At 36.8% G+C, this 27663-nt stretch overlaps 1 protein-coding gene across 1 annotated transcript; it reads right to left on the bottom strand.

Moving 5' to 3' along the window:
• Window positions 1-160: 160 nt before the first annotated feature.
• Window positions 161-26841, bottom strand: Fdx2 (Adrenodoxin-like protein 2, mitochondrial Ferredoxin 2). Its single transcript, XM_081731813.1, has 4 exons — window positions 26413-26841; window positions 15823-15935; window positions 4644-4776; window positions 161-861 (listed from the first exon to the last, which is right to left on the bottom strand). Exons 1-4 carry the CDS (start codon window positions 26571-26573, stop codon window positions 768-770), a joined length of 501 nt encoding a protein of 166 aa, XP_081587939.1. The 5' UTR covers window positions 26574-26841; the 3' UTR covers window positions 161-767.
• Between the last annotated feature and the right edge of the window lie 822 nt (window positions 26842-27663).

The following is a 27663-nucleotide window of genomic DNA, read 5'->3' as shown; positions in this document are numbered from 1 at the left end:
TGACGGCTCTCTCTCTCCTGTCTGTGGTCAATACGCAGCCGGCCTAAGAGCTGCATTTGGGGGATGGATAGAACGAGATAATTAACTCCATCGCCACCACCGATTAAACCCAGGTCCTCTAATTGCTAGGTAGATGCCTTTCCAACAACAACAAAACACATTCTGTTAATATATAACATTATTTTATCAACAATTTTCTGTTTGTAATAATCATGTCAATATATATATATTACACACAAACATGGAGTCATTTTTGTTCTTTTTACTTACCATACATCTATAAAGCCTTCTAAAACTATTCATTTTTACTATTCCATCAGAAAGTCACACTACATAAAAACAAGGAATATTATATGGTTCATACAAAAAAGAATAACAAAGATATTTGTCCATTATCACAATGCTGGCATTTCTCATTTCATTACTACTACATTAGACTTATTTCTGGAAAGAAAATCTATTTACATAGACTATTAATTAATATTTTTCCATTTATTAATTAGGTTATTAACCCATAAAAAACTTTTTATCATTCTTAACAATAGTCCTGTAACCCTTCTCTTAACCAATACACGAAATGAACAGAAATATCTTCCTTATCGCTTACCCCAATTTACAGAAATAACAAAATCAATGTAATTAAGCAGTTTGTATACTAATGACCTGAGATGCACTAAATACAAATATTCGTGATCCTTGTCTGTTTTCTATTGTGTGTACAAATAATGCCACTATCTTTTCCTGTATTCCTATTGGGAGAACTGAAGTCAAGAATTTCGTGCGTCGTTCACTGTGGCAGGCACACGGACTTCTAAACCATCCAACTCCTTTGTCATTATTATCTGGCAGCCCAATCGAGACCTAAAAGAATAAAGAAATTGTTATTTACTCCCTATGAACACTAATTAAAATTAGACATTCACGGTTTTCTTGAAGCGAACGTAAGACAACTACTGTCAGACGATTTGACATGCTTATATCTGTCTATATGAGCCATGATAACTTTAATAAACGTGTAACCAAATTTTAGTGAAACTTTGAGGTCTGGTAAAGTTGACTATAGCTTGCAGTTGAAATCCGTCCAAATTAAAGGGAGTGAAAACCAGCAAATATATTTTTCCCAACCATTCGAAATATCAGGTAGTCTTAAAAAATATTGAGTCTTTTGCGCACTAGATGGAGTTAGTGTTCTAAATCTCAGGGTATACGAGTCTCAGCGAGGTCTTTGAGAACTAATAGTTGCAGCTGGCAGCTGTGCGAAAAATGTTGGTATTCTTATAATCACACATAAGATATTGCGCCGTGAAGACGAGTGAACATTTCCCACAACTACGCTACATTTTACAATTTTCTTTCGATAAAGGCGCAAATGCTGCGCAGCCCCGTGAAGAAATTTCTGTTATTTATGAACATCATACATTATCAAAAGCAACAGCCAAAAAATGGTTCAGTCGCTTTCAATTTAGATGTCCAAGGTGCTCTTCGCAATGGGTGACTAATTACAGCAAAAGTAGACGATATTCAGGCAAAGATCGGACCGAAAGTCTGGCATGTACGCAGTCAAGACATAGCCAACGAGCTAAACGTCCATCACCATTCGCAAAAAGCTGGCTACAAAAAGGTCGACGTTTGGGTACCACATTATCTGACTCAAAAACATTTACTCCATCAAATTTCTATTTGTGAATCTCTATTGAAACGTAACGAACTTGAGCCATTTTTGAAGCGGTTGATCATGAGTGATGGAAGGCGGATAACCTATGACAGCAATATGCGAAGAAGATCGAGGTCAAAGCGAGAAGCTCCATAGTCTGTGACAAAGCCCATACTGACGCTCACAAATGTTATGCTGTGCGTTTGATAGGATTGGAAAGGCATCGTGCATCACGAGCTACTGTTGCCGCGCAGAACAATAGGTTCGGACCAGCATTGTCAACAATTAGGGTGAGTGCACGTAGCAAATAAAAGAAATGGCTGGAACTGGTCAGCAGAAAGGGTATCCTATATCACACTGAGAACGCCACACCACATACGCTTTTAACAAGCGGTCAGAAATTGAGAGAACTTGGCTGAGATATTTTGATGCATCTGCCGTATAGCCCAAACATGGCACCCTATGACCATAATTTGTTTTGATCTCTGCAGAACTCCCTAAATAGTGTTAAGTTAGTTTCGAAAAAGGTCTGTGAAACCATATGTCACAATGTTTGACCGGAAACCACAGGGATTCTATAGTGACGGGATTTTGGTATTGGAGGAAAAATGGCAGGTTATGAAACAAAATGATGCATAAGTGGTTTTATAATACTATTTTCAAATAAGAATAAATGTATTCCCAATTTTACCTCTGAAGGCTCAACACTTTTTAGTTAACCTGTGTTCGTTTTCGGTGAAACTTGGTACTTCCTTAAGGATTTCCAATATGCACATTGCTTTGGGTTGAAATCAAGAGGAGTATTTTAGTTGATAATAATAAGTCCACAAAATTACAAGTAAATCGTGAATTTAACACCATTAAAAGATAAGAATAACGTCACTTTCTTAAAACAGGGTGTCTACTGAGTTTCATTTTCAAAATTCCAGTATATTCGGTATAACTATCAGCAAAATTCCTGTACCTAATATAATGATTTTTTAAAGCTCATTAGGAATAATCACACTCTTGATGATTTCAGGTTTGTAATTGTTTTACCATCAAAAGAATATTTTATTTTTAATAAATTTAGTTAACATTGATTTTTTTAAATACAATGATTTTTTAACATTTTTTAAAGGGCCTCTTAACTCCCCTCACAGCCCTTCACTCCACCTATTGCTTTAAATGTCTAACTACAAAATGTATACAACTCTTGCTTTGGAAAAATTTACAATCTCAATGGATACAAAATTGTTTCTAAGACTATTAAGACAATTACAAAAAAGTTGTTGACAAATTACCAGTTTCATGATTTTTCCAGTATGTGGATCAAAATTCCAGTCTATTTCCAGTACTTCCAGTATCATTTTAGAATTTGAGTAAACACCCTGTAGACTATCCGCTCAGAGAGGAAGAAGGAGTCCAGGTGGACTTCCTTTATATTTAGAATTCTATCTTCGAGTCAAAAAATGTAGTGACCACAAACCGGGTGTGTGACGTCACCTCTACAATAAGACAGAAAAATAATAAAACTCCCTATTTTACCTGTTTCCATGCCATTATTTCTAGCTTTCTAGACCGCAGCTCGCTAACTATTAAGTAATTAACATATCACTGAAGATGATGGATCAACAGCGAGAAATGTGCCTCTGCCGGAAATTTAACCCGTACAGCCGGGACCGCAAACATAGTTCTGTAATTTAGGTATTGGAGGCGAAATAGTGTGGTGGAGAAGTCTATACTGTGAGGGATAACCTTGCATAACGGTCTGTGCACCGAATTCCAGAGCCCACGTTCATACTAAGTACTGTTCCTCACAACTCCGATGATGAATATGGACGCAAAACGCTAAAACTCAAATTTGGCTACACAAAGGTAAGTCATTGGTTGTTTGGTTCGTTGACTTAAAAAAAGTTTAAGCACCCTTTCAAAACTGAAGCTATATGCTATATGGACCTACAGTCTATAGTGAAATCTAAACCAAGAACTCTCACCAAGAATCAAACCATTTCCCAACAATATAAGTATGAAAGATCTCGGAGGTGATAGTAACGATAATTTTAAATTATTACAAAGGTGTTCAATAAGTTTTGCACAGATGGGTATAGTATTCTTATTAATTGTAGGATGATGACGAAATTCTAGGTGAACATACTTTGATCCTTTAGGTTCAAAACGGGAATTGTTGTTTCCTATTGTTTACAAGTAAATTACAGCGACACCAAAGTAGGCATCAAGACCCGACAACGGTCGGTAATGGAATTCCTGTTCAAAACGGTGATGAATCAGCCACATTAATTCATAGGAAGTTGCTTCCGATTTACAGGAATCACACATTGAATCGCGCCAGCATCATGCTAGCTCTCCTAGAAGAAAAAAAAAACTTATAGCCTCCTTTCCCTGGAAACAGTGCGGTGTCATCTTCATAGACTTCTTGGACCATGGCTCCGCAATTAACAAGAAGTGTTATTGTTTGTCGCTGTATATAGTACAACATGCTCTCCACACCAAGAGACCGAAGTTGCAAGGTAAGGTCATCTAACTCCAACATGACAATGCCAAGTCTCAAACAGCTAAAATGTAATGACACAGCAGACAATCATGAAAATGGGAAGGCAAATCTTCTCTCAGCTCCTCTATAGTCCGGACTTGGCTCCTTCGGATTTCTTCCTTTGTGGGTCATCTGAGGGCCCACCTGCGAGGAAATACATTTGACAGTGACAAGACCCTCATTTCTTTAGTGAAACAACGATGTAAAAGGCAGCCACCTGAATTTTAGCAAAGTGGATTCAAGGCATGGGATGAACTTTGGACAAGATAAGTCACAACAAATGGAGGCTAAACTGAGTGACAGTCTTTTAGCCAAAGGATCAAGGTATGTTCACCTAAAATTTCATCATCATATTAGCAACTAATAACAATATTATAATCATCTGTGCAAAACTTATTGTACCGCTTTTCTATTATGACAAACTTCATGAAATAAAAGCTTGTAACTGTAACTTACGTGTCAGTAAGCTCGTACGCCAAATCCAACATGTCTAATTCTTCATCCGTAGGCTTATTTGGTATCCGATCAAAATCCTCCTTCTTTAGGATAAGATGGCACGTTGAACACGTTAGGGTACCTTCACATGCGCCTAAAAAATTATGAATCAGTTAGTTTTCATTTGTGTACACCATTAAATGTGTTCAATCATATCGGTTAACGCATTATATGTTTACTGATACAGAAAATACGATAGCAAAAAAGAAAAAAATACAAGTACTCAGCCTGTCTCACAAGATCTTAGTTTCTTTTTCACCAGACGTTATGTCCTGCTAACAACTCAACACTCAAATACAATATCTACTCAAAGCACATTTAGAACAATGATCACATAAGTTTTGTATTTACCCCTTCCTATATCCAGTCTTGAGTATTCTATTCTAAACGGTCTCGGTACTTTCAGTAAAACTGAGTAACTTACTGGCAAATTATTTCAGTTCTCACAATCTCATTTTGCACTTTCTCGTGTGTACAGCTCAAGAATGATGACAAACGATTTTCAACAATTCCTTGCACTTGAACAATTGTTCCAATAAATAAAAAGAGGTTAATTGGTGTAAATGAAATAGAAATGAAAACGCGTTCTGCTTGAAAGAACTACGTAGCGCAAGGCTTCTAAAATGCACTATACCATTTTACTGACTGATTTCACTTTAACATGAATTTATGAAAAGTTACCCAATCCTACTGAACAAGGTAACAGAGACTATCGAAATCGTTTAGATTCAGTATTCTATGTTGGACAGAAAATTTATTTTATCACATGATATCTCGTTACATAATTAAATTTAATTTACACTAATTAGATATTTCACCAATTAACAAACAACCACTAATAGGATTCTTTAAGACCCACATTTTCTCTTAAAATATTATGAAACCCATACATAGAATATTTTTACTGCTTTGGTTTTTAACAAAACGTTCACTAAGACAAGGAACAAAGAAGATACAACGAAATCTTTATTTATTTAGTTTAATATCCCAGTGATAATGATAATGAACGAAATAGTGGAATAATGGGGAAGCAAACGGAAGAAACACGGAAAATCCACCACAAAGCTCACTTGGGGTGAGCTGGGATGTAGCAAGAGACACCACGCACCACAGCTGAGCGCTCTACCAATGAGCCACCGCGGCCTGTAACGAAATCTTTAAGTTAATGTTTCGCAATTATACCTTACAAGCTTAAAGGAGGTGGAAATACATGAAAGTAACAAAATGACGGAAGAACTGGTAAAACAAGTGAAAAAAAAAGTAACTAACGGATATAGTGTTGGTTATCATTAAATCATGAACCAAGATACTCTCACATCAGTGATGAGCGATATTCTACCAAATCACAAAGTCCTAAATTACCCTTTTTATGATATATTTTTTAAACTCTTTTTTCGTTTATTTTTAAACATAGTTGTATGTAGGTCATTCCATGCCAATCAAGGAGGAGGGGAATGCTCGACCATCAGTTTGTTTCTTCTTTTGTATTTTTACCGAAGTTACCTTACTAACAACGTGCTGAGAAGATTATCAGATTTGTTTTCACCTTCCGCTATCTGCGATTTGGACTCCTTTTTCTCCACTGCCGCGCGTGAAAATATGGAAAATGAAATGAAATCTTTGAGTTTAACGTCCCACGGTTATGCCGGTTAGGCTAAAGGAGACGGTGATTATGAGAAATGAATGAAATGGTGGAATCAAGTAAGTGGGAGGAAACGGGAGAACCCCGAGAAAACCCACGCACACGGTGTTTGTCCACCACAAAATTCACTTGGCGGGAGCAGGGTTTGAACCCGAGACCCCTAGCACTAGAGGTGAACGCTCTACCACTGAGCCACCGCGGCCCCTCGCGTGAAAATATGGGTTTACAGTGGTGTAGAGCAGTGGATCTCAACCTTTTAGACCGACGACACACTTTACCGATTGTACAGACATCGCGACACGCTACTTTGATACAGTGTTGGGCAAAATCAATTGAAATCAATTGCAATTGATCAATCAATTGAAAGTAATTGCTCTGAAAATTAATTGCAATTGATTTCAATTTGTAATTGACAATTAATTTCAATTGCAATTGAATTCAATCATAAAATTTGCAATTAAATTTTCGTCAATTGTTAATTGTTAATTGGTCACTAGGCAATTGAAATTTTTAATTGTTAATTGTCAATCGCAAAGGGTGCAATTGAAAAATTTAATTGTTAATTGCAATTGACAATTGAAACTTTTAATTGTTAATTGTAATTGTTAATTGCAATTGAAATCAGCAATTAAAAATGAAGACAAGAAGATGTGAGTATATTGTGTTGTCCACTTGTTACTGTTTTACATATTTCAAATAAGGTACTTATAAGAAATGCTGGATAACTACCATCCCTTTGCCAACCTGAGAAGAAAGCCGTGAAACTAAGTGTTTTTTAAATATATTATGTTTATTGTTCTATCTCCCTCGAAAGAATTCTATGTGCCCGTCATGCATACAATAGGAATGGGCACGAGCGAGTTCGAGCGAGTTTTCTTTAAAACTCGACTCGACTCGAAGCAGACATCTTTGAGCTCGACTCAAGAATTCGGTTCGAAAAATTTCCCCCAACTCGACTCGAATTCGGATCGAGTTTCCATCGAGTCGAGGCAAAACGAGCCAATCCGAGCTAAATCCTTTGTGTAGTTCCAAGTACTACTCTCTTCAAGTATCCTAGATAGACAATATAATTATCAATGATACTACTACTATTACTATAACTAATTATTATTATACCACCGTGTATCTGTATAAACGTGGAATATAGGCGGTTTGTATTTGAATACTAAAAATTAGTTGACTGTCGATCTCGGTCATCAAGAAATCTTCAAGAGGCAAGGACATGGGTCACGAGGTTCTAGGTTTGAGTTCAGGAGGAGCAAGTATTCGGGCTCGAGCCAAAAATTGTTAAAAGTTATAGGACTCCAGCCAAACATGTTCAAAACTGCTCGACCGGGATTTAGGGTTGTCAACGACTCAAGCGGCTCGCTCACAGCTCATTCACTTATCGAGCTGAATCGAGAAGTGAACCGAGCCAACAGCTCATCCAACCGAGCCAGTTCGAGCCGATGGCTCACACGAGCCGAACCGAACCGAACCGAGCTGATTGCTTACCCCAACTGAGCCGGTTCGAGCCATCGGCTCAGTTAAGCTGACTCGAACCCAGCCTATGGACTCGTTTCAACGGAACTGGTTCGAGCCATTGGCTGCAATCGAGCCGGGTCGATGACTCGCCTCTACCGAGCCGGCTCAAGCCATCGGTTCAATTGAGCCCAGTCGATGGGTCATCCCAACTAAGCCAGCTCAAGCTGTACGCTAGTTGAACCGAGCCGAGCCGGTTGACACCACTATCCCGGTTGAGCTACGTTGGCTAAAAAATTGGACTGTACAGTTCTCAGCCTTGATGGTAAGAACTATAGTATATACTTATATTGGTGCTCATGGCGTCATTAACCTGTTCCCCGACCAACGAATTTCGAGGTACTTTGTTTTGCATCTTTATTGCATCTTTTGTGTCGCTTTATGCGCCTATTCCCACATTTTGTGCGTCACCGAAAGTGGGTCAAAATGGACCTACAAATATGGCGGAACAAGCTATTGCTGTTCGTCACCAATGAATTTCGAGGTCGTTTCCTTCACATCGTGTTGCGCCGTTTTGTGCGTCTACTTCCACGTTTTGTTCGTCATGGGAAGTGGGTTAAAATGGGTCCCCAAGATGGGACGAAAATGAATCACTGTTCCGTCACCAACGAATTTCGAGGTCGCTTCTTTCGCATCGTTTAGTGCCAGTATCTTGCCGTTTTGAGCGCGTATTTTTACGTTTTGTTTGTCACCGGAAGTGGGTCAAAATGGGCTTCCAAGATGGGACGAAAATGACCAAGAATTTCGCCACTATCGAATTGCGAGGTCGTTAATTTCACATCACTTACCCTTTTGTGCATCTAATTCGACGTTTTGTGCGTCACCGGAAGACGGTCAAAATGGGCCTCAAATGTGGGACGAAAATGACCCACTGCTCCGCCACTAACGAATTTCAAGGACCTTCCTTTCGCATCGACTAGTGAATTTTCGTGCCGTTTTGTTCCCCTATTTCCACGTTTTGTGCGTCATCGGAAGTGGGTCAAAATGGGCTTCCAAGATGGGACGAAAATGACCAAGAGTTCCGCCACTATCGAATTTCGAAGTCTTTAATTTCACATCGCGTACCCTTTTGTGCGCCTATTTCGACGTTTTGTGCGTCACTGGAAGACGGTCAAAATGGGCCTCAAAGGTGGGACGAAAATGACCCATTGCTCCGCCACTATCGAATTTCGAGGTCTTTCCTTTCGCATCGACTAGTGATTTTGCGTGTCGTTTCGTTCCCCTATTTCCACGTTTTGTGCGTCACCGGAAATGTGTCAAAATGATCAGATAAAATATCAATGTAAACAAACTGAACAGCAGGAGAACAATTAAGAAACATTTCTAAAATTAGATATATTTTCTGTGAATATATATCCAACAACGTAGTGTGTTTTCATTGGGAAGGCCGATGGGGACTGAATTTGAACGTAAACACTATCTGGAGTGTCACTATACATCTGAGCAGCCCCGATAAATATGGATTCGACACAAATATTGTTCATTTTCTACTACTTTTACATGTCCCGGTGAACGCCCCCTCAGACCCCCTTGGTTCGAATTGTGAAGAAAATCTCCTCTAAGCCCCAGCCGATACCGCGAAAACTATGAATGTGACACTAACAAATGCCATTTTCTACTATCTTTTACATATCCCAGTAAAAGCTCCTATGATCCTCTGGTTCCAATTTTGAAAAAACGCCTCTAGCCCGCAGCCGATGGGGCTGTATTTGGAAGTCAACGCCTGTGGAAGTATCACCATTCATCTCAGCGATAGCGAAAACTATGGATTTGACACTAATATCGGTCATTTTCCATTATTTTTACATGTCTCGCAATTCCCCACTCCCGATGATTCCCGGCCCGCAAACAATGGTGGCTAAATTTGACAATCATCGCTAATGAAAGTAACACCATTGATCTCAGCCACCGCGAAAACTACGGATTTGACACTTATATCGGTCATTGTGGATTATTTTTACATGTCTCGTGATCCCCTTTATAATGCCCCCTTCCTTTGCTAATGGGGGCTAAATGTGAAGTAAACGCGTTTTTGAGATTCACCATTGAGCTCAGCAACCCCGAAAACTATGAATTTGACACTAATATCAGTCATTTTGGATTACTTTTACGTTTCGCCCCCCCCCCCCCCCCCCCGTTAACCCACGGCCCGCAGCCGAATAGGGTGAATTCGGAAGTTAATGCGATCAGAGTTTTACCATTGATCTCAGCGACCGCGAAAACTATGAAATCGACACTGATAACGGTCATTTTTACTACTTTTACATGTCCCGGTAAACGCCCTTCTGAGACCCCCTATTTTGTCAAAAACACTTCGCCTTGGTGTGGGATTTGGACCAAGGTATCTTAGACCACAATTCGGTAGCTCTCGGTCAACTTGTCTGGTCTCCAGGCCGGTCTCGGTAAACGTCCCCCTGAGACCTCCCTAGTTCGAAATTTGAAAAAAACTCTTCGTCTTGATCTGGGGCCTAGACCAAGCTACCCATGACCAAATTTTGAAAAGTTTCGGTCCACTCGTCTGGTTCGCAGGCCGCACAAAGATAGACAGACAGACACGAACAAACTCTTTATTTTATTTATATTAGAAAGGTCAGATCCGTCCTTATTGTAATAGAGTGATGCTTGAGCGATTGATCGTAGAAATTCAAACTCCGATGAGTGATAATTTCATAGGCTTGTTTTATTACAAGTTTAAACTCTTTAGTCAGTAGAGAAGAGGGCTTGAATCATGGGTCAGAGTTGATGACTATGGGTTTTGGTAGGTCTGTGGGTCACAGTGGGTGAAAGTGGTTCATGGCGGGTGGTGGGTCAGAGTGGGTCACGGTGGGTTGTGGGTCACGATGGGTGGTGAATCAATTGGTCGTGGCTAAAGTTTTCATTGCCCCACGCCCTCTCTGAACTACAGTGTTGAAAATTAATCAGTGAAAATCAATTGCAATTGATCAATCAATTGAAAGTAATTGCTGTGGAAATCAATTGCAATTGAATTAATTGCCAATTAATTTCAATTGCAATTGAATTTCTGATTTCAATTGCAATTACTTTCCACTGCAATTACTTTCAATCAATTGATTAATTGCAATTGATTCTCCATTATTAATGGCCAACTGCAATTAACAATTAACCATTACTTACTTCAATTGTTAATTGCAATTAACAATTAAATTTACAAATTAATTGTTAATTGTTAATTCAATTGAAATTTGCCCAACACTGCTTTGATATTCTTATTTTATCAATAATATAACAGTAAAACCAATTAGCTTTTATAATGACTCTATATAGCACTGAGCATTATTGCTACAGCTGAAGGTGTTTTGACTGGTACAGTCTGTCTCGATTTTAACTAATTATTATTAAATTCTTCATGATTTTTAAATTCTAAGATTTCGTGACACACCTTAACGGACTGTGTGACAGCCACTGTGTCGCGACACATCAGTTGAGAACCACTGCTGTAGAGAACTGGCTCTGCACTGTTACGACGAAAGATAGAAAACTGTGGTTTGTACTACCTTAAAGTAACGATATTAATCTCTGATAAAACGTACATAAAAGCAGGTTAATGTTGTGATAAAAGGATTTTCAAGATCCCGAATGCAACCATTACAAGCACAAAAGTTTTCAATTTCGAAACCCTGTAAAATCAAAAGTACTTGACACAAAATGAGATCTTCTGCACAAGAACTGTGTCTTAGAAAGGTTTTCAGAAATGGTGAAATATAGCTGAGTTGAAAGTTCTTCATGGCAATTTTTGGCTCCGAAAAAAAAAAGTCACATTTCTCAAAAGAGGAACAAGAAGAAATTTGAAGTTTTGGCCCTATACACTCCTACTACTTCTGAACGGAAACTGTGGATTTGATTTTGTAGTTTGCACTGATAAATGATTTACAGGCTCTAAAAGTCCTCATATATAGAGTGAGTTTACTAACTTGAGACTGCAAAATATCTAAAGAAATAAGTATCGAACGAAAAAAAAAAAGTTCAAAATAAAAGTTAATATTTTGGTGGGGGAAATTCACTAAGGTAGAGTGGGGAGCAACTTTGAAAACTTATGATTCTCATTTTTTTAGAGCAGATTCCGATTCTACGGGAAAAATTAAGTAAATATTATTCGAAACATTTTTTCGATTAGTGATTGATAGAGCTGTAATTAGTGAAAACTAGTTTCATTAACGTTTGTTCAATTGGGAGCTCCCACGTTTCATTCTACACTAAATCTGCGATAAACAGTATCATTCTTTTGTCTTAAACGTTTACTCGGCTCGAAGAAAGTGGTGTGAACGTTACTCCATTCAGCGTGAGTTCAGATTCTTCAAACTTAGCAATACAATTACGTGCAGCGCCTCTCCGTGGTCCACAGCTACTGTATCTTGGAGGCTATTCCATATTCTTTTTATATTCGACACTTGTTCTTTCAGAAACATGTTAGTAAATCTGGAGTTTAAGGTTTCTCCTCAGCATCAAAGCTATATAAGATGTGGACCCATAGCCAAACGCAAAATCAGAAAGGCATAAGCTGCCACTGACCCGCCATACGTTAACCATATAAGTGCTAATACCAACAAGCTATTGATTTCTGCTAAAGAGGTCAATGGACAGGAAAAGTAAACGATGAAACCTTTGATTTGGAGAAAGTTTATGTGAAAACAATGGTGTAACAGAAACTAATGTTCCTTTTGGTAAAAATAGGAAGTAAGAGAAAAGCAGATGTGATTTGCCTTTTGGTGTGTGTACATATAATAGCAATGGTTAAGCTTACAAATATCTACGATCAAATACTAATTTGATATGGTTATCAAATCCAATCTATGGTTATCAAATCCAATTATCACAGACTCTTCAATCTCTTATGTATTTTACTCAACATCACAATCTTAATCGAAATCTTAAAGCTACTATGCTTCTGTATCCTTCACAATGCCAAGTAAAACTCAAGAAACGTGAATTTAAATGCTTTATTAAATTCAAAAGTGTTTTTTGCATATGAATATGTATGAATGGTTGAGAGTCAGAGTGATTCGTATCTTTATTCAGTTCTTTTTTCTTTCTTTTTCTTTTTTTTTTTTTTTCATTGTAGAATTATGCTAATCATTGGAAACCACTTGTAAGATTGCTGTAATAATCATTAACTCATAATACATCAAAGATTTCGTGTTGTTTACGCAAGTTATGTACAAGGATAGAAATAAAAAGTTTTCACGTATGTTGCGCATAGCTGCTATATTTTATTTTTCCCTTCTCTCAATCTTTAATTGCCTTATGAATTGCAAGCATCTTCCTTATGAACCTTATGAAGAATTAAACCGAGATGCGAATTATATACTGGCTATATGGTCCCTTCCTCATCAATATTCCACTGGATAAGCTTCGTTAATGAATTGTGAAATAGACGAAGTTTTAGGAGTTGTACAGTTTTTTGGAAGCTTATCCAGTGGAATATTGATGAGGAAGGGACCATCTGGCCAGTATATGATTCGCATCTCGGTTTAATTCTTCATAAGGTTCATAAGGAAGATGCTTGCAGTTCATAAGGCAAGTTAAAGATTGAGAGAAGGGAAGATAAAATATAGCAGTTACGCGCAACATACGTGAAAACTTTTTATTTCTATCCTTATACATAACTTGCGTAAAAAATACGAAATCTTTGATGTATTATGAGTTAATGATTATTACAGCAATCTTATATACCAATGAAAGTAAGAAACAATCATTTTTTTATATATATTACATACCAAATCCTCTATAGGTGTAAATTCTAACGCAAAGAGTGAAAAAGTGACTGACTGGGCCGGAACTCGAACCCGGGACCTCCGACGCACCGTACCCATGCGTTAACTACTACGCCACGCAGTTCGCTTTCTAGAACAGCTGCTCACCTTCGAGATCGGTGCTCTCATCTCGGACCACGTGGGTTGTACCACAGATCCTTGCTGTGATTGGACAATCCTGTGTCCATATACCGAGCATCTTATGACTTCTTAACTCTTTGCGTTAGAATTCGCTCTTATAGAGGATATGTTGTGTAAAATAAAAAATTGGATGTTACCTCTTTTTATTAGTATATATGAAATCACAACCGTCATAAGGTGCTCGGTATATGGACATAAGATTGTCTAATCACAGCAGGGTTCTGTGGGTACACCCCACGTGCTCCGAGACGAGAGCACCGACCTTCCGAGTGAGTGGTTATTCTGGGAAACGGACTGGATAGCGTAGTAGTTAACGCATGGGCACGATGTGTCTAAGATCCCGGGTTCAAGTCCCAGTCTTGTTCGCTCTTTGCGTTAGGATGTCTTCCAAGTAGGTTTTAATAATTAACACAATTTTACAAATGTAGCTCTACCTCACACTTGTCGTTACAAAAGGCCTACTACAAAGTGCTTGTCACGTGAAGAGAAAAGAGAAGAAGAAAACTTCAAGCATAAGGAAATTTGTATTAGCAAGAGTTTTATCTCATCATTAGAGACAAGATTTTTTGGTGACACGCGAAAAGTTGAAATATATCAGTTTTGTATGAAAATGTTTTCACTATTTGTCAGGCCATATAACGCTCGCGATTAAACGCGAAATTCTGTCGAATTAGCGAAATTTGCAAGAAGTCTCGATATTCCACGAATTTACGCAAAAGTGACAATTTTTCGACGCTTTTACGATTTATTCATTACCGCTATTTCTCCCTTCTGCATACTGCTAGTAGTTCGTCATTTATCTACCCTAACTCAAACTTGCAAAACCTGATGGTGAGTTTTCTAGCAATGTAATGAAAATTCCCATTTTAGAGAAAACAGACCATGAATTTTTGAAATTTTACATGCAGTTACAAAATGAGCTCCAAACGGTATCTACTGATGAAGTGGATAGTGTGGAAGGAGTGTTGCAGGGTATATTAGGTGAGCATTCAAAAATCGCTGGAAAGTGTCTCCAACTAATGTACACTCATGTCCAAAATTATTGTCGCATATCTATAAATATGTTGTTGGAGGAATATAATTTGATAACGAATTCACCCGGTATTTCTTATAATGTTACTATGTGTATAATCGGCAGACAAGTATGTGGTAAATTTCATGTCAAAAGAGCAGTAAATAAGGACAATAAAACGAAAATAAAACTTTCTTGTCCATTTACCAACATTTTGTTTTACTCATTCTAATTTTCGTATTTATAATTCTTTTCCTATGAAATTTACCACAAATATACATTTCCCAATTATACACATAGTATCAGTATTAAAAGTGCCCTGCAAAATCATTATCAAATTATATTCTTACAATAAGACAATTATAGATATGCGACAATCATTTTGGACATGAGTGTACATATCTGCTTCGAAAGTTGATGTGGAGAGGGCTCTCTTTCTTATAATGACATACCGACAAAAGAACAAATTTAACACCAGAAAACATTGAGACAATGCTTACGTGTTATTTGCATAAGTAACCTGTAAACACTTAAGTTAATTTTTTTCTATTAATGTCCTCTCTGTGTTTTTTTTCTTTCTTTAAATACTTTTATTCAATAAGGATGCTTATTGTTATTTTTTTAAATATACAAATATGGTTTAATGTAGTCATGCATGAGCTCATGTCATGATGATTGATAAGTGGAAATTAAGGTGAAATAAAAGGTAACTAATTGTAATTGCCAAGGAAAATAGTGTTCTTACATTGAATTTTCATTCACCAATGTTATCCCGGTTTACGAATATTTTTATAACGAAATTACGAATTCTTATTTACCCCAAAATCGCGTCTCTACTCATCATTGTTTAATCAGCCACACGCAATTAGTACAACATGACATTCTGAGAACAGACAGCAACTCTATGTGTGAATTACCCTCAGCAACCAATGAAGACGAAAGATCTTGTCGAAACAGTACAATACAATTAAGAGTACAATTTATATGCAGTAACTAATAATTACTTACAAATTATAGTATAATATACGTATAACAACAGTGAATTTGACCTACCATATCCATCTAGATCCAATGAATTGTTAACAACAATATCTAACAGAGTATCTCCTTCCTTCCCTTCGCCTACAAGTCGATCTCCGCCTGCCGTTACGAACGTCACTCGAACTCTGAAAAGAATTAAGCAAAATTATTACAGCTATATAAATAGACAAGGTTTAGGAATACATTAACAGAAATTTTCGCAAACACAAGAAGATATTCTACTGATTACCGATAAACATTTTTTTATCTTCGTAACAATGTACTCAAGTACAGGGTACGTCAGACACGGACCAAATACCATATTTTACGCGATTCTAAGACACACTTTTTTTTTTTTTTTTTGGCCTGCAGATCAAGGTGCGTCTTAGATCTGAGTTATGGAAATTTAGGCCAGATTAGGAGTAGTTTTGCCAAAAACTACTAATCCCGTTAGTTACAATTCTCTAAAAAGTGTGTATTTTGTGCGGAATGCAGAACTAAAATCGTGCATTTTAGGGCGTCTACAATTCTCGTACATAAGGTAACATTACCCTTATCTCTACAACAACTTGCGATAACAAACAAAACACTTTCAGTCAATATATTTTGAGCAGACGGCTGTATTCATTAACATGGCTAAGAGAAGAATGAAAATAAATAAATAAAAACAAAAGGAAAATCTACGAGACAAAAAAAAAAAAAAAATACAAGAACATATCGAAGCAAAATAAATAATATTGATGAACATAATATAACTTTCGTAACTAGTCTGCCCTATTGTGCGTGGAATATGGAATACCAAGGCCATACGAACTCGAAATGTGATCGGAAAGAGTAGAGGTGAAAGTAATCATAAATATACCACCAAATGCATGTTAGTATTTAATATGCATCTTATCAAATTAATAAACAACAAAACTATAAAATATTGCTTTATGAACTACTATGTAACGCCGTTTTCTACTTTCCTTGTTCTTTACTGAATCTCTCTTCCAACTGAAACCTTTCCATCTCCAGACGTACTCTATTTGTAAACTCTTAAATAACTAGTTTACACATACATTACTTTTATCTGGTATTTTTACCTGTAACTATGAACAATAAATAAGCAATGAACAAGTTCCTTTTTAATAAACTTTGTGCGATTTATCAGTTAATTTCTCGTAATCACTCACTTCCAACTATCCCCAACACAAATCATGAATCATATATTTCTTTCTTTTTACGCTTAAGATAAATATCTTCTACATTACAGTCCTCATTTTGAAACATTCCTAATTAGTTTTATTTTAATTTTTTTACTATAATCACTCATATAAAGAATTTCTCTACCAAATTTGAATCGATTAGTATATATCAATAACCTACTACGAAATAAAATCTACACTTATCTGGACTGGAAATGTAGAAAAAAGAAATTCACCAACTAATCACATTACCTTTATCAGCTATTTCCTCAGAAATAGGATACGGGAAATGTCCTTTATAGGTAACACAATTTTTTAGGTTATATCCAGAGATTATACAAGCAATTATTGTATGTCAGGGTTCCCACTTATTTCCTGACTTTTCCATGCCTTCCAGGTTACGATTTACAAATTTCCAGGTCCAAATATAAAGTAAAAAAGCAACTACATATTTCCCCACCAGAGGGTTCCTTACCTACTATAGATGTAGATACATATAGTATGCATGTGTAGATAGAGAAAGTTTCCAAAACAAACTAATTTAATTTATAAAACATCCCCTGCCAAATAGCCGGGTAAGGCCAAAGAAGAAATGGGATCTGAGAAGCAAAAAATCGTACTTAAAATTTCCTGATTTTTCTTGGTCGGTGGAAACCCCGTATATTATTACTTTCAGACGGAATAAGTAAAGTATTTGAGGCTGTAAATCCGTGTGTAAATAGTTGTGTCTAAGACTGCTTTATTTATGTTTAACTGTTACAGAGTGTAAGTAGGGTATCACCAAAAGGGATCATACTTACAAGCTTCATTTTCTTCCGGTAGAGAAATTTGCTGCCATCTAACGGCGTGATATGTAACTTTTAGCGCTATACAATTACATTCATTTGTTTCAATAGTAGAACATGATATGGATGTCTACCATTAAAGTCACTGTTACACATTAAAATATGAAACGAACTGACTTCATTAACGAACCCGACTGATGTTTCCGCTCTAGCAAAAAAACACCGAAGACCGCTTTCGTTCAAGTTCTCGTGTGAAGTAAAGTATGTACTAACTTTAGGACCTTATAAGACCCACTTCCATGATTCGATTAACATATAATAATCTTTCTGTGTCCTTTCCTCCGTTAGTATCTGGCAGTTGATGATAAAGAGGATCAGAACGTTCATCTGCTTCGATCCCCAGACCAAATAAACAAGTGTGGTGGGCAAACGATATCCGAGTTTTCTCTCAGTGTTCTTCCGTTTCCTCCTACATTCTCATTCCACTAAACACTTTATAATAATTTACTGTCATTAACCACCCGTTTTCTTTTACGTAAAGGGCATAAACGTGAGACTTAACACCTGAAATTTCATTTCAGCATTGGTTACCGAAATAATTCCAGGAAAGAAATAACCCGTAAGGAAAGCCAGGGAACGTAAAAAAGGTTACAGTTGATAAGATACTTAACAAGATCATGAATCTTAATGGTGAATGCTCTACCACTAAGTCACCAGCGGCATAAGTCAGTTTCCCTTCTATGTTACTCATCATATTACAACATCCACACCCATTACACAGTATGACTTAGAATGGGACCGTTATCGACGAACACCAAATATCATTGCCTGTTCCTGAAAATCAAAAGCACTTATTTCTCAAACAACTACAGATGTGCTCCACCAAAAAACAGACGAAGCCATTCCCAAATCACAGGGCAAAGAAAGCAAGAGATGGCGACGATCACAAACGGAACTTGATTGTTCTTCCCAAAATAAAAATCAATGATAGTTCTTCTTCACTCAGAACCAGTATTCGTCAGTCATGAGTGAATCTTAGTAGTTTTCACAACTATACATAATAACATATGACTTAGATTAGAAATAAGCGTTCCATTTGCAAAAGAAATAAAAATCATCTATTGATTTTAGCAAATATTTATTCCAAATAATTTTAAATACTTCATTTACTTTGTTTTTGTTCTAAATAAAAAAAAAACAGCTACACTTCCGCAGATGGCGGTCCCGGATTAGATACTCATAAACCTCTTTCATTTCCGTCAGACTTCATTCTTAATTGCACAAATGTTTCCTATTTTCACGCTTTCTTTGCTATTCATTAGATACTATTCGTCTGTATTGTATTACTTCACCAAATTAGAATCTTCCAACGTTTAAGTGTTGCAAACTACGCACTATTCAGAAATAACAAAAATAATAAATCCTTACTTTCTTACCAAACAGCACTATAAACAACACCCTACTATAGTATTATGAAGACTTTTATTTTTCTCCACGAGTTTTCACGTCGAAAATGGCCTGAAACAAGGAGATGCGTTGTCGCCATTATTATTTAACTTTGTGCTGGAATACGCCATAAGGAAAATCAAAGATAGCAACCAGGGCCTACAGTTGAACGGTATTCACCAGGTTATGGCATATGCTGATGATGTAAATTTAATAGGGGATGATAGGAGAAAAGTAGAAATAAATGGAGAGATCTTATTAAACGCTTGCAGGGACATGGGTTTAGAAGTAAATGCAGAGAAAACTAAATACATGGAAGTGCGTCGGGACCGTAATACGGCAAATTGTGGAGGCGTTAAAATATTAAATAATACTTTTGATAAAGTGGATACTTTCAAATATTTAGGATCAATATTAACAGACGAAAATCATATTCACGAAGAAATTAAATGTCGACTAAAAGCAGGGAATTCGTGTTACTATTCGGTTCAAAATCTCTTGTCGTCGCGAATTCTGTCGAAGAATTTGAAGCTTAGAATATATAAAACGATAATCATGCCTGTTGTTCTGTATGGATGCGAAACATGGTCGCTTACTCTGAGGGAAGAACATAGACTGAAAGTATTTGAGAACAGGATCCTGAGAAGAATATTCGGACCCAAGAGGAACGAGAATGGGGAATGGCGGAAACTTCATAACGAGGAACTACATAGTTTATACGGTTTACCCAACATTGTTAGGGTCGTCAAGTCTAGGAGGCTTAGGTGGGCAGGTCATGTAGCCAGAATGGAAGAAAGTAGAAACGCTTTCAAAGTTTTGACTGGAAGACCCATAGGAAAACGACCATTAGGAAGACCTAGGCGCAGATGGGAGGATAATATTAAGATGGATCTCGAAGAGATAGGAATACAAAGTAGAAACTGGATCCAATTAGCTAAGGATAGAAGTCAGTGGAGAGCTTTTGTGAACGCGGCACTGAACCTCCGGGTTCCATAGGCCATAGAGTTAGTTAGTTAGTTTATAACTAAGGTATTAGGGACGGAGCTCAAACAAGTAAGCGTATACTTTGGTCCTTTGCATTTATTTTATTTGATTCTTCGTTTCAGTGATTTGAATCTTTTAATTCCGGTTTTGAGAACGTATCTGTTCCAGGTTCGTTACCAGTATTACGTGGTGACTTATTGTTGATGGTTGTTGCTTTTCTGTTTAAGCACAGAAGTGTGGATATGACTTTGACATCATGTGGTTTTGCTCATGATTTAATCTCATGTGCTGTGCTTCGTTGTTACAGGTGCATTCCAAGTATGATGCTTCCTGGTGTGTAAGCTGTTTTCCTATCTAATATGTATAGTGGATGCTCCTTTTGATAAAGAACCAGGGCCGTGCCGGGGGAGGGGGGAACACGGCCCCGGGCGCCGAAGGGGGGCGAAAAAATCAGGAGAAAAAGGGGCAAAAGAAAGGAAAAATTACTTGGAATATATGTATGGGGGCGCCGTCGTATACTCTTGCCCCGGGCGCTGATTGTCCACGGCATGGCCCTGTAAAGAACAAACTAGACATTTGAATTTATATCGATTGCGAACACTAGTGTGTATCAATGAAGTTAACACCTTTTAAAGTGGTAATTCGTCCTTGGTATCAGTGGAGACATTTAACTGTGAAACACTGCTCATTTTGTCAATCCTATTAATGGAGCACACAAACAAAATATTGATAATGTTTGATGCCATTCGAAGGGTTTGAGCTGTACACATGGTTTAGAAGAAATGGTGATGCAGTTCGGCTATTATCTATGGAGTAGGAAATTTTGTTCTAGTTATAATGTTTGAGACATATTTATTCACGAATCAAGCTGCCGAACTATATTTATCACACTAACATTTTTAAGTATTTATTTCTAATCATCTTTTTCATTACTTTAAGATACATAGTTGGTTCTGGTCGGGAGTTTGCTCTCTCTGAAGTATATAAGTTGATGAGCTCTTCGTTTTTTTTTTTTTTATTTTTTTATTTTAATTGTTCAAGGGAAAGGGGCGGGGTAAGATAGCTCGTCCTAATATGTGGTTCACATTTTTCATTCATTCTCTTGGCTTTAGGGCATTGATCATTTGCTTCTGTTTTCTTACTGTCTACTGTGTGCCCTTTATAGCAGACGAGAAATGCGGTAGTTCTTGCTGTAGTCTTTTCTATTATTATTATTTTATATATCACATGTTTCAAGTTTTGATAAATTTAGAACTGTGTCAAGATGGGAAGGCTCTAAATCCATCAACATTAGAATCTGGTAATGCTCAAAATAATTGTAGAATCGTCAGTCAGAACCAGTATGATTTTTATATGATTCGATTCGTGAGGAAGGGTTCCATAGTGATATTTAACACTTATGGCACGGAGCGTGAAATCATTTTCGTGGCGTGTTACACGTTGCCCGTACAACGTACGTTTCGCATTTTAAATGCAACATAACGGCCGTACACGTACCCAACACTGCATTCGTCCCTATTGCATTGCAGAGAAGTGTATCATTAGCCATATAGCCAACATATGTCAGCACTACTACGTTTAGTGTTCCTTCTTCCTAGCTGACCTCGAGATGTGCACTTTGACAAAATGGCTTCCACACACAGCCGTGAGCATGTGGATGCTGATAATATTATACATGCTTGGTGAATTGGCAGGATCTAATATAGGGGACATTGATGTAGAAGGAGATGCAAATCCAAACTTTCAGTTAGGATAAAGTGACGAAGAAAGTGACAGTAGCGAATGATGATAATTGCTTGTAGAATGATTTATGTGCAACTACATCACATAATGTACAAGGGAGGACAGAAGATAGTCTTCTCGTGATGACCAACCTTGTTTGGCTATTTTCGAAGAAAAGGGTTTTAAGTTGCTCTTGATCTTTCATGTACTCTGTCAGATTGTTTTTCTATCTTCATTGGAGCAGATATGTTCAAACATGTGAAATCAATCGTTATGCTGCTGATAAAATTCAGTTGCTGCGTCAAGGAAAGTTGAAACCACATTCTACGTGGCACAAGTAGGTTACATTGAAACTTTATGAACTGTACTACTTCTTTGCAGGGTTGGCTGGTTTAAACCAGCTGTTTTTAAAAAAAAAAAAAAAAAAAAAAAAACAACCGGTTTAAACAAAAAAAAAAAAATGAAAAACGTTTTAAATCGTGTGAACTTCATGGTGACGTTTCCACATATCAAACCATCCGCATTACGTTTATCTACTTTTCACCTTTTAATCAAGGGGTCCCGTGTTCAATTCTCGGTCGAACCACAACCCATATTTCAAGTGTAAACCAAGTAGCGATTCGAGGTGTCCCTCTAAGCGAAAGTCTTCTCCGTGATAATCTTGGTGTTTCATAAAGATGTTACGCCTAAACATACGAAATGAAACCAAATTATATATTTCTACTTAAATGAATGCCTGTTGTTTTATAAAGAAGCCAAGATTGCTTAAATATACTGATAGAAATTGGCAAAATTTATCAACTGCCTACGTAGCTTCCAGTATCAGCTTGGATTTCACTTGGTTTTAATTTTATTGAATGATATCTACATACCAAATTTGTAATTTAATACCTGTTTTAGCGTAGTGATTATGATACGTTGACCTTAAAATTTTACATACAAATATATTTAAAGTAATAACAGGATTTTCCCAATGGTTAAGGTGGGAATTTCCCGATTTACATATAATTCTGTATAATGTTTTTACTTGTGTAACTGTTTATCTTTTTGTCCTTCTGAAATGACTCTTGACAATATTAAATTAACAAGTAGGCCTGTGTGTTAAAATATTAAATATTTTTGATAAAGTGGATAGTTTCAAATATCTAGGATCAATATTAACAGAGGAAAATCATATTCACGAAGAAATTAAATGTCGACTAAAAGCAGGGAATTCGTGTTACTATTCGGTTCAAAATCTCTTGTCGTCGCGAATTCTGTCGAGAAATTTGAAACTTAAAATATACAAAACGATAATCATGCCTGTTGTTCTGTATGGTTGCGAAACATGGTCGCTTACTCTGAGGGAAGAACATAGACTGAAAGTATTTGAGAACAAGATCCTGAGACGAATATTTGGATCCAAGAGGAACGGGAATTGGGAATGGCGGAAACTTCATAACGAGGAACTACATAATTTATACGTTTTACCTAACATTATTAGGGTCGTCAAGTCTAGGAGTCTTAGGTGGGCAGGTCATGAAGCTAGAATGGAAGAAAGTAGAAACGCTTTCGAAGTCTTGACTGAAAGACCAATCGGAAAACGACCATTAGGAAGACCTAGGCGCAGATGGGAGGACAATATTAAGATGGATCTCGCAGAGACTGGAATACAAAGTAGAAACTGGATGCAGTTAGCTAAGGATAGAAGTCAGTGGAGAGCTTTTGTGAACGCGGCATTGAACCTCCGGGTTCCATAGGTTATAGAGTTAGTTAGTCGGCAATCTCATTTGTGACCAATTAGTCCCGGTTTCGTGTCCAAACGGACACTTTCTGTTGGATGTAGGCCGAGAAGCGTTTTGGATTCCGCTTTAAGCTTGTGATCCCTTTCAGCATAACCTTGTTCTTGCATAATAACACCAAGGCGAAACAAACTAATTTCTGTCTATATTTAATATAAATACATAGAGTAAATTATTTAAACCAAAAAAAACCTGGTTTAAACCCAAAAAATCTGTTTTTTTTTTTTTTTTTTTTAAATAAAAACTATGGTTTTTGCCAACCCTGCTTCTTTGTAATTATTCTTCATATGTGGGTTGTTCAGCTACCGAAATTGCAGGATTATTGGTCGACAATGCCATTATTTTCTGACGAGTTTTGCAAGAAGCTTGATGCCACGCGACAGGTTTATGTCAATTTTCTTCATGCTTAATTTAAATGACAATTCAAAATTCGTAAGTGCAAGTAAACCTAACCCTGACCGCCTCCTCAAACTAAGGCCATATTTAGATTATTTTGTAAAATAATGCAGTAGTAGTTTCAACCCAGAATGAAATATTACTATTGATGATGGTATTTGTTCTTTTCGCGGTCGTATTAAGTTTCGAGTGTACAGCAAAAAAGACAAGGACAGCGAGGACATGTAATGTGTATTCTGATATAGGCAAAGCAAATACTGGAAAGCATGTTCGAAAGGAAAGTAGCTGGTATTGTAGAGAATGTAACGTAGGACTTTGTGTCCCCATGTACTTCGAAAAATATCATACCAAGGCAAGATACACATAGACAGTGCACTGTATCACTTACGAATGGTGTACAATACTGGTAAATGGTTCAATGGTGGTAAATAATTTTGTTACTTTACATAAAAGGAAATGACCGGTATTCATACATGAATATAGTGGGACTACACAGACATATGGGTTGCAAAAATCAACACTTTAAATTGTTCTCATTGTAGTATATTACAGCTGCGACATTATTTTGCTTTCTAGAAAACTGCATATAAATGTCTGATATTAGTGCACAAATAATGCAAGATTCAGTGCAAATTATACAAATATGTATATCATAAATAATAATTAACTTAATTCTAATGAAGACATTTTGTTTCATACTAGTAAGAAGAAAACGATAAATGCCGGCCAAATATTATTATATAATTACAAACAATACATTTTAGCACATCTGGGAATTTATTCTTGTATTAAGATTATGCTGGATGCTTTGGCTAATAAAATATCAAATAAATATTTTTGTGAAACTATTTATGGTACATCCTTTCAAAGACTACTACATTGAAATGAGCCGAAAGAACTAAGAGAACATATGGGGCTAAAAACACCTAAAAACCCTCGTCCCCACAGCCATAACATAACATTAACGGCCCGTCCTGCGGGACAAAATACCAACAGCGTACGGGCATAATGCCTTAAATGTTAACGAATTGTTCCGAGGAACCAGTTTCCTACGAATCGATTAATTGAATGAAATGACCAAAGCAAAAACTTCCTTCAAACCACGTACAGAATTATCCTTAGTTACTTCCAAGGATTTTCCCCAGTTCCACCTATATAATGCCGAGATCGTGCATTTAAATATAAGCTCTATCAAACCTCCTTTTTCACTGTTGTCTATTGTTAACGACTCGAATTTGAAGTGCCTTACAAGTTGTATCTGGAAGTATGCGAAACAAAGAAATAAATTTAACCAAACAACTTATTTGTTAAATGTTTATGACAGTCTACAGGAACGAGAAGAAAACATGTGATGTGCGCAATGTAACATACAGTAAGTTATTGGTTATCAGACATTGCCCTGTATTTCTTATACCAAACTATTAAAAACTATTCCTACAGATTAGGAACATAGGTGCCACTAGCTGGAAAAAATTTTCGAGTACTCGTCTGTCTTAGCTCCCACGCTTCCCATTTCCCGGTTGGTCTCTAAACAATATCCTCGTGCGCCCATGCTGAGTAGAAATGTAAAGTTAAAATATAATAAAAACTTCCCAGTCAGGAATTGATTTTAAGCACAACACAAAATGTAATTATCTTTATGCCCTGTTATTGTTAATCTACACGTTAGAATCAGCGAGATGCCTAAATGCGCCGATAACATACAACCTCTACAGGCATTTAAAAAATAAAAGCACTGTATACTATCTTTGGTCACCCTCAATTAGTACGGTAATTTGTACGATATACTAAATATACGGTATTTTACGTGGTATTTGGCATTCGTCTGGCTGATTACCTTAATAATAATAAGGCCTATGTTTAGCAGAAGGGGTCCAGATCTTTTCTCTAAATAAATGTTACTATTTTGGTAATTTCTGTTCACATTTGGTTAGTTTAGGGTAGGGTTGGTTAGTTTAAGTTAGGTTAGGCTAGTTTAGGTTACGTTAGGTTAGTTTAGTTTATGTTATATTAGTGTAGGAGTCCCACATAATTTTCCAAAAAATGATAGAATTTCGCTTATTTCTACTAATATTAGGTTAGTTCAGGTTAGCTTACGTTAATTTATATTAGGTTAGGTTAGATTTGGTTACGTTATGTTACGTCTAAGTACTTACATCACTCATTTCTCCTGTAAATTTTGTGTTTTTTACGTGCTTCTGGACCCCTTGTACTAAACATACTCCAATAATAATAATAATAATAATAATAATAATAATAATAATAATAATAATGCACTCTGACCTAGACACACAACTGACCGACTGCAATGTACGAACTTACTTTTCCTTTTTCAGAGCAGGACTTGTCATTGACACACGACGAAATGGACTTGATATAGGAAGGTTTCTACATGACGAACTAGTTAAAACTTTTAAACCACTACTTCTTGAAAACTGCACTATCCGTGTCAGTACTTGCTTATTCATGTACCCGAAAACCATGTCTCGATTTATGACGAAACGTTTTTAACACAAGATAACCACAGATTCACACTGTTGCTAGTCAGGTTACAAATGTCTCGAATTCTTGATACTACACATTTGTTTTACATATACGACGTTACATCATAGTGAAATCTTAATACCACAACAAACTATGTAAATAACCGCAATTCATTCATTCTTCATAGCATAACACGACTGATATTATTCCACACCTTTTCCTCACAACCTCCGAGCATAAAAACCTAGCGGCAAATGCTGAAATGATGTGAAGGTCAGCGTTGCCAGTGAGTAGCGTTGGAGTTATCATATTTTGCTTTCACAATTATTTCCGTTCCCCGCGCAATTTTCCGAGAGCCAGGGTAACTTTTCGTGTTACGTATGTCTGATTCGTACAAATTCATGTTGTTTGAAAGGTTGAACTATAAAAACATATAAACATATCATTGGTACTCGTATGATATATTGTCATCCTCCCCAACCACAAGAAAATATCGTTTATACAAGGTCGTACGATATCCAATTAGAGATACTGCAGTTACATAAAAGATTGTCGTACATACTAGATTGGATATAAGATGTTGATTGAAGAATAGATCGTAACATATTTGATTACGGTGCTTTTTTTTTTTTTTTTTTTTTACTTCAGAAAGAAACAAGAACACTGGCGTACACAAGGAAGTTTGGGGTTGAAACACACTCAGGCCCGTATTCAGGGAGTCGGGAGGGTCGTAACTGCCTAAATTTTTGCTGCTTCCAAAATTTTCACGGTAGGTTGGCAAATGAACTATAATATGGTAATGAGAACTATAATATGGTTGGATCGCCCCCTCCCTAACTTCAGCCGCCCCCCTTTACATTTTTGGGCTGGGTATCGGCCTGAACACACTTGAAGAAGCCTTTTTGGAGAAACATAAATGACTATTCTATATATACACAAAACTCACATTTGTTCTGAAAGAAAATGAAATTGAGAGATTTTGAATCCTCGTACAGCACTGAACAGGAACATAAAGTAAACTTGCTTGTGGTTGTAACAGGCCTATATCTTAGAGTAGAGCTGTTCTAACCTAACACAGTTAACGAGCTT

The sequence above is a fragment of the Thermobia domestica genome, chromosome 1 (assembly GCF_964235325.1).
Source record: "Thermobia domestica chromosome 1, izTheDome1.hap1.1, whole genome shotgun sequence".
Classification (NCBI taxonomy): Eukaryota; Metazoa; Arthropoda; class Insecta; order Zygentoma; family Lepismatidae; genus Thermobia; species Thermobia domestica.
The sequence above is the reverse complement of the archived record's forward strand: the minus strand, read 5'-3'. Positions and strand labels throughout refer to the sequence as shown.

Excerpts from the sequence above, each read along its gene's own strand:
- Fdx2 (XM_081731813.1), bottom strand. The coding sequence starts at position 26,573 with ATGGTTTTCGGGTACATGAATAAGCAAGTACTGACACGGATAGTGCAG. Across the intron at positions 4,777-15,822 it reads ATTGGATCTAGATGGATATG|GCGCATGTGAAGGTACCCTA; the intron begins GTAGGTCAAATT and ends ATAATTTTTTAG. Across the intron at positions 862-4,643 it reads GCGTACGAGCTTACTGACAC|GTCTCGATTGGGCTGCCAGA; the intron begins GTAAGTTACAGT and ends TTATTCTTTTAG.